Source organism: Macrotis lagotis, chromosome 3, assembly GCF_037893015.1.
Source record: "Macrotis lagotis isolate mMagLag1 chromosome 3, bilby.v1.9.chrom.fasta, whole genome shotgun sequence".
Taxonomy (NCBI): Eukaryota; Metazoa; Chordata; class Mammalia; order Peramelemorphia; family Peramelidae; genus Macrotis; species Macrotis lagotis.
Window position 1 is genome coordinate 19,354,619 of NC_133660.1, and position 16,777 is coordinate 19,371,395.

At 43.1% G+C, this 16,777-nt stretch overlaps 1 protein-coding gene across 5 annotated transcripts in view; it reads right to left on the reverse strand.

Annotated features, from left to right (window-relative positions):
• Positions 1-248: 248 nt before the first annotated feature.
• TEX15 (testis expressed 15, meiosis and synapsis associated) overlaps positions 249-16,777 on the reverse strand; it is a 41,067-nt gene continuing 24,538 nt past the window's right edge. For 2 of the 5 annotated variants that reach the window (XM_074228276.1, XM_074228274.1), the window contains 3 exons: positions 10,735-10,799; positions 8,882-9,903; positions 2,560-2,649 (listed from right to left, as the gene is read on the reverse strand). In XM_074228276.1, coding sequence (XP_074084377.1) covers positions 2,615-2,649; positions 8,882-9,903; positions 10,735-10,799 — 1,122 coding nt within the window. In that variant the 3' untranslated portion in view covers positions 2,560-2,614. Of the gene's footprint in view, positions 2,650-8,881; positions 9,904-10,734; positions 10,800-16,777 lie in introns of those variants that run through there. The other 3 variants (XM_074228277.1, XM_074228279.1, XM_074228278.1) reach the window with 3 other exon arrangements.

Below are 16,777 nucleotides of genomic sequence, written 5' to 3' on the forward strand. Positions count from 1 at the left end.
GGGGCATGGAGGGGACAGTTACCTAGGTGAAAAAGGAGCAGTGGGACTGAGGCTGGTGAGGGCAGTGCCAGGGAGTTGAAGGGCACAGAGGAAGAGGAGGAGAAAGAGAAGAGGGAGGGAAAAAAAGGGAAGGGGAGGAGAGAATGAAGAAAGGTGAGGAGGAAGGAAAGAAAGCCAGTAGGCCAGCAGGCAGGTAAGGTATTGCCTTCCAAAGACCTAGAAATCACACACACAATCTTAGACAGAGATCACAAGTTTTCTCCAGTTTATTGTTTTTTCTCCCTGGATTCTAAAGTAAATGTTTCCCAATGGGCATTTTCTCCTGTTTACACTTTTCAGCAAAACTTAATTTCGTTTTCACTCTGTAGAACGAGAAACATGAAGTGGGTGGGGAAGAGAATAGACATCAAGCACTTAACTTGGACTCTTTATTTCTCAAGGGATAGCAGGGCTCTCACTGACCCACTGTGCATATGAATAAGGCAAAAAAAAAACCCAAAGGAGATGAGACTATGAAAACCTGGGACTCTTGTCTGTTATAAAAAGCAAAACCCTCTTTTTACTCTGAAGGGGGGAAATAATCTAAAATCAGGGGACTTTGGATTCTCAATTACACTGATCTGTGACCTCTATGTCTTTATATTAATCAAATGAAAGCCAGAACAATTCATGGGACTTAGATGGTTGAGATCACCATGAACCAGTTGCAATGGTGGGAAGGGCTGCTTAGGCTGGCTCCTTTCTCTGGCTGCAGAGGTTTTACAAATCAGAGGCCTGATAAATCTTAATACAACAGCCATTGGGAAATGAAGTCGATTTTGTAAAACATTAGGGAAAAAGAATTTTCTATTACCTCTTAAGAGGTCAGCTTATAAAAGCATTTTGTCCTTGTTTCCCTGACTGGCTTATTGCCTGGGTTTTGCTAGGTGGCTATTTAATGATTAATTATCCTGACCCTGCTTTAAATGTTTCATTATGATTCTGTATTTATTTCCATCAGTGTTGTTTGTTAGAATGCAAGGTTTCCCCTCTAGATGTGAATTTGTTGGGAACAGAAGCTGGGGAGGAGGTACCAGGTTTTCTAAATAGACTCTTCTTCCTTATCAGCTCTCAGGAGTACTTTCCTCCTATGATACCAGTTGCTAAAATACGGTATGAAGAGGCATTTGGAAGCTCTGAAAGCATGCGGCCAAGTTGAAGCAAAGGAAGAAAAGGACAGGTTTCCTGCTATATGCAGTCAGGTTCAGGCAAAGGGGGAATAAAGAAAGGACAGGCTCTTACTATCCTACTAGGAAAGCACAGGGTCAGGGTGAGGCAAAGGAGAAATATAAAGGACAGCTTCCTGCTATCCTGTTATGAAAGCACAGGGTCAGAGTAAGGCAAAGGGAAAAATAAAAAGGCAGGCTTCTACTATCCTGCAATGAAAGCAAAGGGTTGGGGTGAGGCAAAGGGGAAAAAAAAGGACAAACTCTTACTATCCCCACTATGAAAGCACAGGGTTAGGGTGAGGAAAAAGAAAAATTAACAAGTAAAAGGACAGGAATGCTGGATCAAATGATCCTATTTATTCCATTATGAGGAAATGAGAATGGCCAAGCAGGCTCTCTGAGGGCTCCATGGTCACACAGGTTATTACAAGGCTTTTAGGTTCTGCCATCTTTATAAAAAGAGGTCTCTGAAGCACCAAATGGCATTCAACAGATAAACATGGTCCCAGAGAGGGGTAATGTTTTGGAAATGCCTTCCCCTGTCCTCACTAAGTCTTTTCTCTCTGGTTTTTCTCTAGTATTTGTTATAAATGTCATCAAAGGGCCCATAATCAATGATTGGGAAACAGCATATTGAGTCAATTTGCTCTGGAAAAGATAGGGCAAATTCACCTTCAGTATAATGAGAGCAGTTAGAAATGCTTCAAACCTACAAAGTTACAAAAATAAATCTCTGCTCCAGGAAATATTGAAAACACACAAATCAAAATCTATATAATCACACTGAATATCACAAGTACAAAGTCCAAGATGGTTTTATAATCAAAGAAAACAGGCAAGGCCAGGGGTGGTGAATACAAACTTATCTGTTTGGTGATCCAGTCAACTAAGAAACATAAAAGTTTTGATGACTTTGATGGAAAACAAATGTGAAGATTTTTGGCATTTGTTCTGAAAACAAAAAAGCAAACCCCTCTTTGATTCTGAAGGGAAATAAACCAAGAATGGGGAGGAGACCCAAGAGTCCCAACAGAGCAAATTCACTCTTCTCTTGTCCAACAGACTAGAAACCAGAAGGCTTTTATATGACAAAGAACGTCTACAAAGATGAAGGCCTGGCCCCTGTCTTTTAGCCAGAGGGGCCCACAAAAGAAAGGCCTGATCAAGCTCAGCAGAAAAGGTCTATGGAAATGAACTTGGCTTTGAAAAATGTTCAAGAAAATGGCCTACAGCTTAATGGGTGAAATTCTTGGACTAAAACTTTCTCTATTTAAAATAAGACTGACATAAATTGAAAAACTCACTGAGTAGTTCAAAGACAAAACAAACACCCCACTGCCCCACCCCCAGCCCCCAGCCCCTATATGACGTCTCCTCTGTTTCTGTAGACAGACTGTGGAGTATTTTCAATGTCCGTTCTGAAAAGATTCTTGCCAGGGAGCTGAAGGGGGGAAAAAAACAAGAAAACAAAATGTGAGATATGAGAGGCCCAGAGCAAAAGGCTATCTTCTGTTCCCCTGCCCCAGTTTGCTCCTCCCACCTTCTGAGACCACAGTGTCATTTTCCCTTCACTGTATGGACCATGCCCAGGGGGAAAGTGATTCCTTTCCTGATGGGGTCACAGACATGATTTTTTCACACTGAATTTTTTTCTCCCACAGGCATGGTCAATTATCATTGTCACTGTTAATGAGGGAACAGCTCAAGTCCAAAGGTCTAAACCTATAGAAGTTAGACAATATTACAGGGAGGAGGGGGAGTTGGTCTGATAAATACTATCTGGAGGTCAAACTTGCCTCTGGTCTCTTGGGGAATGGAAACCCACTAGGTATCAGACAAGTTCTTATTCTTTGCCAGGCACTCCCTGTGTGAAGTGGTTTTTTTTTACAATTATGATCTCATTTGCTTCTATTGTTAGCCACCTTTTACAGTTGGGGAAACCTAACTAGATGTGGGGGGGTAGCAGATGATGGGTGTGGGACAAGAAGTTCACTGTCAGATGTGGTGACTGGATTAATTTGTTCTACTTAAATATGCTTCATTGTTACTGAAACTCTTGGTTGGCAAGGGAGCATCACTGAGATGTTGTTTAAAAAAGTATCAGAAGCTTTGAGCTGAAATTTGAAGGGAGTTGAGGAAGCTCAGTAGAATAGAGAGTCACTGGCATGGATTAAGTAGAGGAGTGACATGACTGGAAAATCACTTCAGTGGGTGAATGTTGGATAAAATGGAGTCATGAGGTGATGAGGTTCTACACCAGAGGAAGACCTGTGAGGGGAGGAGGAGGAGCATATTGGAGAGATGTGGTGAAGGAACAGGATTTGGACACTGACAGGAAGTATCAGAAGAAGAGAAAGAAAGTCTTCTTGCTTCTCTAACTCTTTTTCTATCTCTGATCAACCACGTGCACGAGAGACTGTATGATCTCTTGGATGGAGTTGTGGCCTTGGCATTAGGAAGACTGGGGGTCAAATTCTGCTTCTGCCACTTATAAGGTGAGTGATCCTGGGGAAGGCACTTCCACCTCCTCTGCTGCTACTTCATCTGTAAATGAGATACTTGATGTTTTAATCCATACTGTCCTGAGCTTGAATGTAGGGAATACTGACACATTTATTACATTGGCTTGTCCTATCCATGTTCAAGGAACATTCCTTCAATTGTCAGAACCATAAAATTCCCAAGCTAAAAAGAGCCATGTAGTCCAGCCACTATAAAAAAAGATGCCCACCACAACATGGGACCCATGACAAGGGTGAGCCAGCCTGTGCTTCACTGATAATAAATTTGCATTGTCAGGGAGTCTCAATGTGCCCCTTGGCTTCTCATCCCCACAGCTCTTGATCCTGCCCCCTTCTCAGGACAAATTGAACAAATTCAATCTTTTGTCTAGATCGCGGCCGTTCTGGTGGTTGAAGACAGTTTTCACACTCTTCTCATGACTTCTGTTTTTTTGACAGGGGGTCATGCAGCCCAGACTCAAGTTCCTTTATCATCTCGCTTGCCCTCCTCAGCATTGTTGCTGTCTAATGTACCACCATATCAGCTGTCTAATGTAAGTCAGTTCAACATGAATCTGCCTTCCTGAGATACTCTGTCCAGGGCCTAATGCCTTCATCTCCTGGACAATCACTACCTCATACCAATAGCTTATCTAGAGCCTTCAGACCAAACAAACTAATCAGACCTCCCTGTCTTGTCCAGTAGATGAATCTGAACCAAGGGGAAGGACTTGACCTTTATTCCTACTTACTGTCATCTTATGAGATGCAGCCAAAACCTGGAAGGGAGCAGTGCCCTTAATGTTGACTGACTGACTGATTGCTCTATCCTGGTACCTTTTAAACTCATTTCTCAAGAGTCCTTTATACTCACAAAAATGAGATGGCTTTATAGGTCATAGCTATGGAAACAGTTTAGTATTCTGAACAGCTTTTTCTTTCTGGAGCCCCTCAGAGCCTACTCTGAGGCATGCTGTTTTAGGTGGCACAGACATTACTTTTGCACCCCAACTCTGGGTCTACAGGGGATCTGTCATCTCCCCAGCAGGGGTCCAAGTAAGCACCTGAGAAGGTTCTACCTGCCCACCTCTTTGATGTAGGGCCTGGAGGCAGCCAGGCAGCAGGCCCTGAGATTCTGTAACTGTCAGTTAAGGACTCCTGTTAGCTAAATTCTGCTGGAATAAAGGGGGGGGAGTTGAGTCTGTTTTCCTCCCTGGGAGCAAAGCTCAGTATGAGCATCGCCTATAGAATCAAATGAGAAGGGACCCCACAAGTGATTTTGTCCCAGCCCCCTCAATATACAGATGAGGGACCTGAGGAGAGGCAGGTCCTCAAGTCAGCCAGTAGCTGAGGCATAGGTCCTCAGGCTTTGGGTTCAGCCACCATCATCCCAGGGAGGAGCCGGTACAGGCCGCCTCAAGACCCGATGGTGGACTTCACTAAACACGTCAAGATCACCAAGATGTTAACACTGCCTTCATCAGCCTTAGTCCTGTCCAGAAAGAACTGTGGCTTTTCCAGGTAAGTCTAACATGGGCAGCAAACAAGACCTATCTCTGGAGTACAACATTCACCCTGCAAAGTAATTCCAGAGTCTAAGAAGGTGTCCCAAGATGCTGTTACCAGTATCCCAAATGATTTGAACTGTCCCCAAAGGGAGTAGTAATCTACCACAAAACCACAGAATCCCACCACTGGGAAGGTAGGGCCCTTGGAGACCACCTTGAGATCTCCTTCCTCCTTCTTGCTTGGAAAAACTCTCAACCCCATTAGTATCATCTAGAAACAGATCTTGGAGGACAGAGAACAAGGAGACCCTCACTTATCCGATACTTAACTGAGTCACCTTGCTGACTCATGCTCAGCAGCTGATCTATCTGTGTCCACCTGTGATCATCCAGGGTTTTTAAAAGCTGCTTCCTGGGCATATACATATACAATTTGTTTTGAACCCAAGGGCATAAATTTACTGAATTTCATCTGGTTACTATCAGCACATTGTTACAGACCATTAAAACATTTTGAGTTTTGATTATATCATTCAACGTATGGAGCTGATAAACATGCCTTAATCTTCATTAGTCAAAGCCAGCAGCAGATTCCTGAGATACTTTGCTAGAAATGGCTTATATCAAAGTCCACTCAGAAAAGGCTCTTTGGGCATCGTTTATTCATTGAGTTCTAGTTTCATTTAACTATACTGCTTATCCAGTCCATATCTCTCCATCTTGTCTACAAAGATACCATAAAATTCCTGTATGGGCTTCTCTTCTAAGAATGTCATAATACATTGCCTATAGCACTCTGTCAATAATACCTTAGTTAAAGTAATACTATTAAAACAAGGAAGTGTGGTGACCAAGAATGGCCTCTTTCTAATGCTCAAAAACTTTTTTTTTAAATGATCTATCATAGAAGGATGCTAGGAGTTGACACAAGGCCCAACTAAGTAGAGAGTCCATCTTCATTCTTTTCTGATGAATGAGATGATGATATTGGTTTCAGTCTGGTGACAACTATTCCATCCTTCATGATGCCTCAAAGACAATGGGGAAGAGTTCAGTAGTCAATTCTGTAGTTCTTCCAAGACTGTCATAGTCCAGCCTTAAAATGATCAAGAACAGCCAGGAACTTGCTTATCATTTCTTTTCATATTTGGGGCTTTAATGTTCTTATTTTTCTAGTAGTTTGAGAATCACTGATAGTGATAACAAAAGCCGAAGAGTAGCTAAAGTAGTTTGATCCATTGAAAAAATGGGACTCAGGAATTTGGGAATCAGGAAACCTGGTTCCAAATTCCACGTTTTATATATACTTGCTGTGTGACCATGGACAATGAGCCTCAGTGAGTGCCTCTGAAAAAATCAGGGTGAAAATAGCCACAACAACAGTAATGCTACTGTCACAGAGTTGTGGAAGGCAAATCCTTTGTAATATCCATATGAACAGCATTGAATCATCTATCCAAGAGATGGGCAATGCTTTCATAGCCACATCAAGACTCTTCAAGTGCCCCCCTTCCTTTTTTTCCTTCATTGAACTCAAACACAGCAGCATGATCAGAATTTTTGAAAGTTTCCCAACGCTTTGGAGCCAATGGCTATGAGATTGACCATAATCTGTCCTCCTGCCTGACTAACTGGTATTTACCATCATGGAACTTACTGGCTATGGTCATTGTTTCCCAAGGTTCCCATTATTTGTACTTTATCCACTAGTTCTAGATGGCTAGAATCAGGCCCAGGATCAGGGACATTCCTCTACCTTCAAATTTACTCAGCAAGGGAAAATTTAAAGAATTGAGGCAACAGACAGACTCAGAGAAACAGGAACAGAGTGCCAGAAACTGTCAAAGAAACAAAGGACAGAGAGTAAGAAGAGAAGAAGGGAGAGGAGAAAAGAGACAAAGAGATAAAGACAAAGAGAGAGAAGGGATAGATAAATGAAAATGGAGAAGCAGTAGGCTTTCCAACTGATGTTTATCCACCTCCCCATCAGCATGATGCCTCTCTGGAGGCCTAGTGGAGGGAGGAAAGCCTTACTCTCAATCCTTTCAGCCTGACCACACAGGTTGACACACCTCCCACCCTAACATTGCTTTCCACCAAGTTTCCTCATCCAGCTCATGACTTTCCACAAAGTTTTGCAATGTCCTGGATTGCACGCTATGCAGTGGTTGTTGATAGGGCATCATCTGTGCTTCATGAAGAATAGGGCCTTGTAGCAGGGAATGAGTTCCTGCCCCATGCCATCATGACTCAGGACCATCAAGACCCAGGTCACACTCACTCACCACCCTGGGTTCAGGTTCCCTTGATGTCTGTCCCAAAGCCAAAGGAGAACCATGAGTGAGAATTGCTAAGAAGACAGTGGCTACCAGAAAGCTAATGACTGGTTTTTAAGAGTATATCTGGTGTTTTTGTGGTGGCAAAGAAGCAGAAACTGAGGGGTGCCCACTAATAGGGAATGGCTGACCAAGTGGTGTAGCAATCATAGTAAGAGTTCTCTGTTGTGCCATAAGAAAAGACAAAAGGGACAGTGGCCTCAGGGAAACATGGTCAAGTTAACAGCATTACTGAAAGGGGGGGGGCCTCATGAAGGATGCTGTCCCTAGCTCCTGACCCAGAGAGCTCAGAAACCTTGCAGATGTGGGAGGGGAACATCTAGTCTGGCCAGATAGGCTTGTTCTTTCTTTCATTGGGGTGTGGGGGATGAGAGGTGCTGGGGAAAGGGGAGAGCCACCAAGATGTCAAAGAAAACAATGCTATTGAAGTATTTTTAAAAAGGCAGAAAAGGGTATGGGGCGGCTAGGTGGTGCAGTAGATAGAGCACTGGCCCTGGAGTCAGGAGTACCTGAGTTCAAATCCAGCCTCAGATACTTATTACCTAGCTGTGTGGTCTTGGGCAAGTCATTTAACCCCATTGCCTTGCAAAAACCTAAAAATAAAAAAGGCAGAAAAGAGAACAGGGCCAAGGTCCAGGGAAAACCAACAAACCAAGGAGCTTAGAGAATAACTCCCAAAGTCAAGGAAACCAGATGCTGACCAGAGGTTGGCACCACCCTTGTTTCACAGGTGGCTCTAAACAGAAGGCTGAAACATGGAGGAGCCATGCTGGGGTTCATTTAGGTCCCCTTCACAACCCTTAGGAAGAAGAGGCTTAGCTCACAGTAAATCTTCCTGGTTTTGAAACTGTCCCAGGGGAAGATTGGCCACCTATAATAACAAGGTCCATGGCAGTCAACACTAATGCATCAATCACTTTACATGCATGTCATTATCTTCTTTAGTTCCTTGCACTCTCTCTAGGAGACTATTGGAATCTCCATTTTACAGATAAGGAAGAAGGGGCAGCAAAGTTGACTTGTCCAGGGTCACTCAGAGGTGGGATGTAAGGCCACATCTTTCTGCCTCTAGGCCCAGAGCCAAGACAGCCATGGTCCCATTATCATCCAGAGCAGGGTGGGGAGAATGCTCCCTTTCAAAGCTCCTCACCTTATCCACCCAACCCTGGCTGATGGCTTTGGGACAGAAGCATATGGTTGTTCTCCAGGAACAACACCCTTCACAAACCCTCTGGCCACAGGCATAGCTGCATTGAGTCCCTCTCCTTTCTGAGCTTCTTGAACCCTCGCCAGCCCTCAGCCCCATCTGGGGCCCTTAAAGAACTCACCACATGTGCAGTTCACTCCTGGAAACAAGTCTGTGCGAAGTGGGCAAGGATAGGAACCCTGTGGCAGGGCCTGGCCAGATGCACAAGGTGGCAAGCAGCATGGAAGGGGTCCCTGAGAGGTGCAGAAGCTGAGTACCTGCCCAGGCAGAAGTGACTGGCCAAAGCTGCTCCTCTGGGGGTGCCCAGAATTCAAGCAGTTGGTGGGCACATGGCAGACAGGGGCCACAGCCATGGATGAAGGCAGTGGCTGGCCCTCATTAGACGTGGTTCCTTTGTAGGTCTGGGTGACGCTGCTACAGTAGCGGTAGACAGACAATGAATAGCAAGGGTAGAAGGAACTGAAAGAGTGGCTCTGAGCCTGGGATCCCTGGGAGATTCTCTGAGTGGTGCCATTCCAGCAGCCCCCAGGGGCTGCCATGAAGCCTGTCGGCATTTTCTGAAGCTGCTGCTGCAAGGACATTGGGCATATCTTTTGAGATCCTGGGATCAACTGGGTTGGGGGTTCAGGCTTTTGACCTGGCCGATGGGAGATTAAGGGTTCAGGGCAGTTGGACTGAATGACAGTGGTTACATGACCTGAACTTGGGGGCTGGACACTGTCATAACCATCTGGGAGCATCTCATGGTCTGGACAGACAAAGTCCAAGGTCTTGGCTGTGGCAGCAGAATGGAATTTTGTTTCACTATGGAAGTTGGCACCTGTCAACAAGGATGTGGCCTGGAAGGCATCTGCTGCTGGCTTCAGATGGCCAGGGAGAACAGCTTTGGAGATTTGGGGAGGGAGGCCTGGAGTGCCAGGGAGGGTTCCCTCAGACAAGCTCCTCTTCTTCAGAATCCCAGGCAGACCTTTCCCTAACATGCCCACTGGGCTCCCCTCCTGTCCAGCCAGGCGGTTCATGGGGGAGCCCTGCAGCAGAAGTAGGCAGCTAGGCCCTGGCACATCTGGGGACCACCTCCTGGTCTGGCTCAGACAAAGAGCAGGGATGGGGTCCAGAGAGGCTCCCCAATCTGTTGTCTTCTCCCTGGGATGAGTAAACCAAGGCTTTGAGACACAGGGATTCACTATGTATCTTCTCATAAACACACAAATACCCCCTTTATTCACACTATACTTGAAAACAACGTGCCACACAATACATACTATATTCACATATGCACACTATAAACATACCTCCATTCTCAATGCCCCACACACATACATCATGAGACTGTCATGGGCTTAGCGTTGGAATGGGGGCAGGAGTCCTAGAGATCATCCATTCAAAGGCTCTTATTTTACAAATGAAGAAATTAAGGCAAAGGTGGGGAGATGATGAGACTTGCTCAGATGCCCCAGACAAGCCTGTAGGCCATTGAAGCCAGGCCCAAGCTTCTTCCAAAGGTAGGGGTTCAGCTCTGGGGAGGGGGCACATTTTAGACAGAAACATAAATCAGAACCCATTCCAAAGAGAGCAGGGAGACAAAGGGTACTTGAAAGCACAACATATAATGATCATTTAAAGAATCTGGGGAGCTTTCACCTAATGTCCAAGGGGAATATGGTGCCCCCAGGGTCTAGTATTTGTGGGCCACAATATGGGACAGGCCTTAGATTTATCCTTGACCACAGAGGGTAGAATGAGGCCAAGCTACAGATGGGATTTCATTACAACGTCACAATGAGTCACATGGTCAGAAAGTTTGCTCCCTGTTCCTGGAGATATATAAGCAGAAGCCAGATGACCAGTTGCTCCTGCTGGAGAAAGGATTCTTATAGATGTGGAGGAGGAAAGTAGGATGAGAAGACCCTTAAGGTCCCTTGGGCGCTACAAGTTGAGCGGTCAGTCTAGAAATGTTTGCTTGGACATTCATACCTTTCATTCCAGAGGGGCCCCTTCGACTCCCTGGTTTTCTTGGCCTTTGACATGAGATCGCCCATCTGTGGGGAGACCAGCCAAACCAAAACTGAGTTGGTTACAATCTCAATCTTTTGGAAAACTCTGTTGTAAATTAGCCATGGACAGCCCTGCATCCTACTTCCCCCAGCATTCCAACTGGGGCCTAGGAGTGGTTCCCTCCCTGGACCATCACCTCTCCATCTCATATAAGTCCTCCCACCACTGACAGCACTTGTGCCCCACTCTTGCCTCCATAACAGCTTCTAGCTGGTTACCTTCCTCCAATGAAGTCCATTCTCAGCTACCAATATAATCCAGAGCAGATGTGACCATATCACTGCCCCTCTCATTCAAGGAGGCCCAAGGGCCTTGTCGAACAACAGAATCAAAACCAACTTCCTCTCTTTGCCACCAAATCTCTTCACAAAGTAGCTCTGATCTTGGCTTCTGAAATGACTCCTTCCATGTACTCTGGTCTGAGAGCAGTTTCTCAAATACAACAGACATACCATCTCTTAGAGTCAGGCCTTTTCCCTGGCTATGACCCAGGCCAGGAACATTCTCCCCCTTCACCTCCACCTCTACCTCATGGCTTCCCTGGCTTGGCTCAAGACCCATCTTCACGTCCTTCCCTTGCTTTACTATTACCATCTACTTTGTATCTTTTCTACATCTGCAATAATGACCTGTTTCCTCCATTATAAAATATATTTCTTTAGAGCCAGGGATGTTCTTTGCACTGCCCTGCCCCTAGTACTTGGGTACTGAATATGTTTACTGACTAATGGAGTCACCAAATCCATCAATTCTTGTCAAGTCTTTCCAATCAGTCTAGTGGAACTATGGTATGGGCCCCTTCTCAGAATCCCAGTTTTCAATGCACAAAAGAAAACGTAGAGGACAAAAAACATGGAGCACAGGCTAAGAACCTTCACAATTATATGGCCCCTGGTCCTCTCTAGCTTGAAATCTAGGACCATCCTAAAACACCATCTCTATTCACAGTGGAATCATGTCTAAATTTTCTTACTGAAGATAAGTAACCTGCCCACACACTAGTCCCTCCATCCCTCCAGCTAGAATACTCTTTCCTGAAAACTTCCCAGCCCCTTGCAGACTTCACTGAGCAACTGTCCAGGGCTCATGTTTTCAATGGGATTTACTCAAGAACCGTGAACCCCATAAGGAGGCTTCTCAGATGATGGTCTGCAAAGGGAAGGCATTTTCCCAAAGGAACATAGTCACAAATTGACATGGTGATTTCTTTTTGTCTATGTGTGTAGGTGGGGAAGCATACTGTCTGTCCTTTTATCTCCCTTTCTCTCTGTGGCCCCACCATTCACCTAGTCTGACAGATTCCAAGTTTTAGGGATACACATTTTTTAACACTCAATTTTTATTTTTTTGTTATTCTGACACACATGACAACTAAATGTTTTTGCAAAGAATAAAATGGACTGTATGTGAAATGACAAAATGTCAGTTCACATATGTCATATTGGTTTGAAAGCTGTCCTGTTTTAGTCTTACTTTTTAGAGTTCCTTAAGACCAGAGACTTTTTTTGCTACTGCTATTATACTTCATTAGCATCTAAGTGAAATTATGCTACCTTTCTAAGCTCTCTCTGCCTCCACCAATCTTGAGATATTCTATTCAGGCCTAGGCCTGAACCTGTCACATTCCTGGTCTACTCCAAAGTTCTCCAGACTGCCAACAGTTCTTTGGTATTCTAAATTCTCCAACTTTTCAGCCTCATCTCTGCACCTCATGAACTGGTTCAACTGGACAACACCCTGACCCTCTAAGAATCAGTTGATCAACCAGGACTTAGTATCCACTATGTGATAAGTATTGTACTATAACCAGGAGAAAAATTAAAATTAAAAACAACTTGGAAGGACTTCAGAGCTCTGAAGAATATTGAGATGATAAACCAGGGTTTGGGAAGATTCAAGATGAATTACTCTCCCAACCTTATTGAAGCAAGAAAGACAATGAACGGAAAATGCAGAGTGAGCCAGGCATGTCTAGATGTGACCAATGAGGGATGGTTTCACATGACTATTCCTAGGATCAGGGTTTCCTGACACTGATGCTGGCTTTCTTCCCAACTCGGGCCACACTTTCTCTTGAGATTATCCAGGTGGGCTGTTGATGTCTCGAGTCCATTTCTTTTTTTCTTTATGTGATTCCCAGATCTCTATTTCCAACCCTAGCCTCACATCAGACCTACATTGCTGACACAACCTGTCCAGTCAGAGGACCAGATGTCAAATATACACAAAATTCATCTTCTGTTAAATTTTATTTTGGTTTTAGTTCCAAACTCTCTTCTTCCTCCCTCCAACCCCCAACTACTGAAAAAAAAACCTATTCATCAGATAGATGAAGCCATACAAATATATTTCTACATTAGCCATGTTTATATCATCTCTTTTCCTGAAACCCTCCCCTGTGTGGTATGTATGTACACACACACACACACACACACACACACACACACACACACACACAATTTGGTAAAATACTTTCATTCAACCAGGAAACAGGATGGATTTGGGAAAAGGGGATGAAAATAAAAATGAAGATTAATCACAGACAAAACAAATTCCAACCTCACAGGGCAGAATCAGAATTCAAAGGGAGGAAAGAAGTTCATAAATAAATTTGAGAGCAGGCATTAAGAATGAAATGGCATCAAGCCCAGATCACAAGGACTGAGTACACAGTCTACTTAACTCTCCTCTTCTCTGTCATGGGGGGAGCAGGGAGAGAGGGGCAAGCAAAGAGAAGGAAAATCATAGTGGAGGATCAAAATATAAAAATCAATTATTTTACCTGTGAATATAAATTGGACCAATTTATTCATGTAATGAAGAGGAAAACAGAACATAGGGGAAGAGTCTATGGTGTTGCCAAACATGGTGATACAAAATTAAGGCCCACAACAGACTGATTGATCACAAGTATGACTCAGGTATGAGTACAATCTAATTATATATTCTGGAAAAGAAATACATATGACACAGAATGGTTCACACAGAGTCAAAATAACAAACAGAGGAGAATGTTATTTTTGCATAGAAATTTTAAAAACGGGTAGCAGTCATGATCTCAGAAGAGGAAAGGTAAAAAGAATTGAAAGACATAAACAAGAAAATAACTATATTTAAAGATGAATTATAGACCTCATATAGCCCTTTTCAATCTAGATAAATGAGACAATACGCTACCATATACTTTGCTATTAAGTTGTTTCAGTCAAGTCTAATTCTTTGTAATTCATTTTTAGGGTTTTCTTGGCAATGTTTTCCTTGGAGAGAGTTGCTATTTCCTTCTCTAGGTAATTTTCCAGAGAAGGAAACTGAGGCAAATGGTGAAATGACTTGCTCAGGGTCATACAGCTAAGTATGTGTGTGTGTTGATCTGTGGGTAGGGTCAAAGTTGAAATGAGAAATATCTCTTACTGATTTCAGATACTCTAGATACTGTGCCACCTAGCTGCCATATAAATACTAGCTATTACTATTAATATTACAAATTTAAAAAAATAAGAACTCTTAAGGACTTGAATAGAATTTAAGAAAAGTTAGAGATGACAAATCTTTGGGAATTACTGAACAGCTAATTATTGAACAGAAAGAAGTATGCTCAGTTATGCATGGAACTTTACAAAAACTGACTATATATAGGATTAAATCATAAAAATGCAGAAAAAATCAAACATACTTTTCTAATCACAATGCAATAAAAATAGAGAAGCATTGGAAATCAAAGAAATCATAATAACAATAGATAATTTTTATCAGAAACATCATCAGAAATAGCGTGTCAACATACCATACTGGGGAAGCATTGAGGTCAAAACAGGTATTGGAGGAAATTTTTAATCTTTAAACATGTTCTTCAATAAAACAAAATTCATGAATTTAGCATGCAAAAAAGAGAAAGAAAAAACTAAAACCAATTAAAAACAAAAACACAGAAACTGAAATTATGAAAAAAATCTAAAACCTTCTTTCACAAACCATTAAAATTAGAGAATTTTTTGAAAGAATCAAAAGATAAAGTAGAAAAACAGATTATCAAAAGCAAAATGAAAAAAATTCACAACCAACCAAAAAAAAAAAAAAGGAATAAGCTAACACCTTAATGGAGGCATTCTTAAAATAATATAAAATTCCTAAAGATCAAGAAAAAGAGAATTTAAACAACCCAGTCTCAGAAAAGCAGATGAAACAAGTTATAAATTGATATTAGCAGAGATTTTAAAAACCTTTCCTTGTTCTGTTTCTTTTCCATGCAGCCCTATCTTTCTAGACTCCCAAACTTAGTCATCTTCACCTTCTCTGTTTAACCTCATCAGTTGCTAATTCTTACAGTGTAGATATCCATAGGACCTTTCAATACACATAAGTCCACAATCCAAGTTAAAGCCCACATCATCCCCTGTCTCATTCTATGACCACAGCCTCCTCATTGACCTCTCAGCTTCTCAAAAGGTTGCTCCTCAAGCCCAGGTGTGACGATGTCAGTTCCTAGTCAGTAAAACTCTGGCGACTCCCTACTGGCTCCTCTGTGTTGTCTTCACAACTTGAACCCGTTCTACAGTTTTCCAGCCTCCTCATACAGTCAAGGTCTCCATTAGTACAAATGAGTCCCTCAAAAGAGTTACAACATAGGGGCAGCTAGGTGGTGTAGTGGATAGTACGCCAGCCCAGGAGTCAGGAGGACCTGAGTTCAAATTCAGTCTCAGACACTAATTATTAAACTGTGAGACCATAGGAAAAGTCACTTAATCCCACTGCCTTGCCTACCCACTCCAAAAAAAAAAAAACCAACCCCAAAAGAGTTACAACACTGTATTTGAATTCCCACATAAAACATGGGAACTAGTTCCAGCTCCACGGAAATTCAGACAGTGTAAAATCTAAACATGCAACCACATTAGGGAATTTATTATTCACATTCATTTGGACAAAGCTATCCATTCTTCCTCCATCACAGAGTATAGGAAAACTGGCCTTGTGATTAGACCTCTTTGAAGACTCTCCATCTCCCATGTTCCTGCCTTGACATGACTGTCTGTTGCTCAGTCATGGAATGCATTCTCTCCTCACCTCCATTTCTAAGACTCCCTTAGGGGGATCTTCTGAGACTCAGCTGAAGTACTCCCTCCAACCCAAAGTTTTCTGCTCCCTCCAGATGCACTTCCCTAGCCACTCCCTGAAAACTACATTTATTGTGGGAAATCACTGTGTAAAGCTGTTCTGCTTAACAACAATAGTGCCAGGTTGCTGTGTTAAGCAAGTCTGCAAATAGTGCCAAAGAAGACAAGGGGAAATTCCCTTAAAGAATGCTAAACCAAGCAGACATATATATCCTGTGTCCTGTGTTAGACCCCTAGGCTCTAGGTTGGGACTTGCAGAACAACTTAAATTCAAGAGGTCATGCTCACACTGTTCTCACATCTGCTCATGCTTAATGAATGGAATTACTATTAATTGACAACTCTGTGTGATGACAGAGGGTCATTAACATAACATGCAATGTATGGCCAGGGAGGGAGAACATACCAAGGAGAGTATGAAATAGGAGTCTAAGAAAAAACTCTAACTCAGAAAAATCTGGACCAATCCTGCCTCGGGGGAGGAATAGGGATGAATTAACAGTATGAAGCTTGCTCTCACTTCTGTATTGTTTGTGTGTCCCCCCCCCCCCATACCATACACCCACTTCTCGGGAATCATAATAAAGCATTCACCTTCACTCTGCTATTAGTTTCATTTCAGGGACAGGCCAGGACTCTGACCAGCTCGCAACTGGGGAAGCAATGGGCTGCAGCAACACGTTTAGGCTGACTCTCCAAACCTGCTGAGGGGTTCCTGATTAGTTTCCTACATTTACTGCAAATATATTCCACGATACTCTCACATCTTTGCTTTCTCTCCTGATAAACTGTAAGTTCTCTGAGGGCGGGGGTGGTAATATTTTCTTTTTTTCCACCTCCTATGCCCA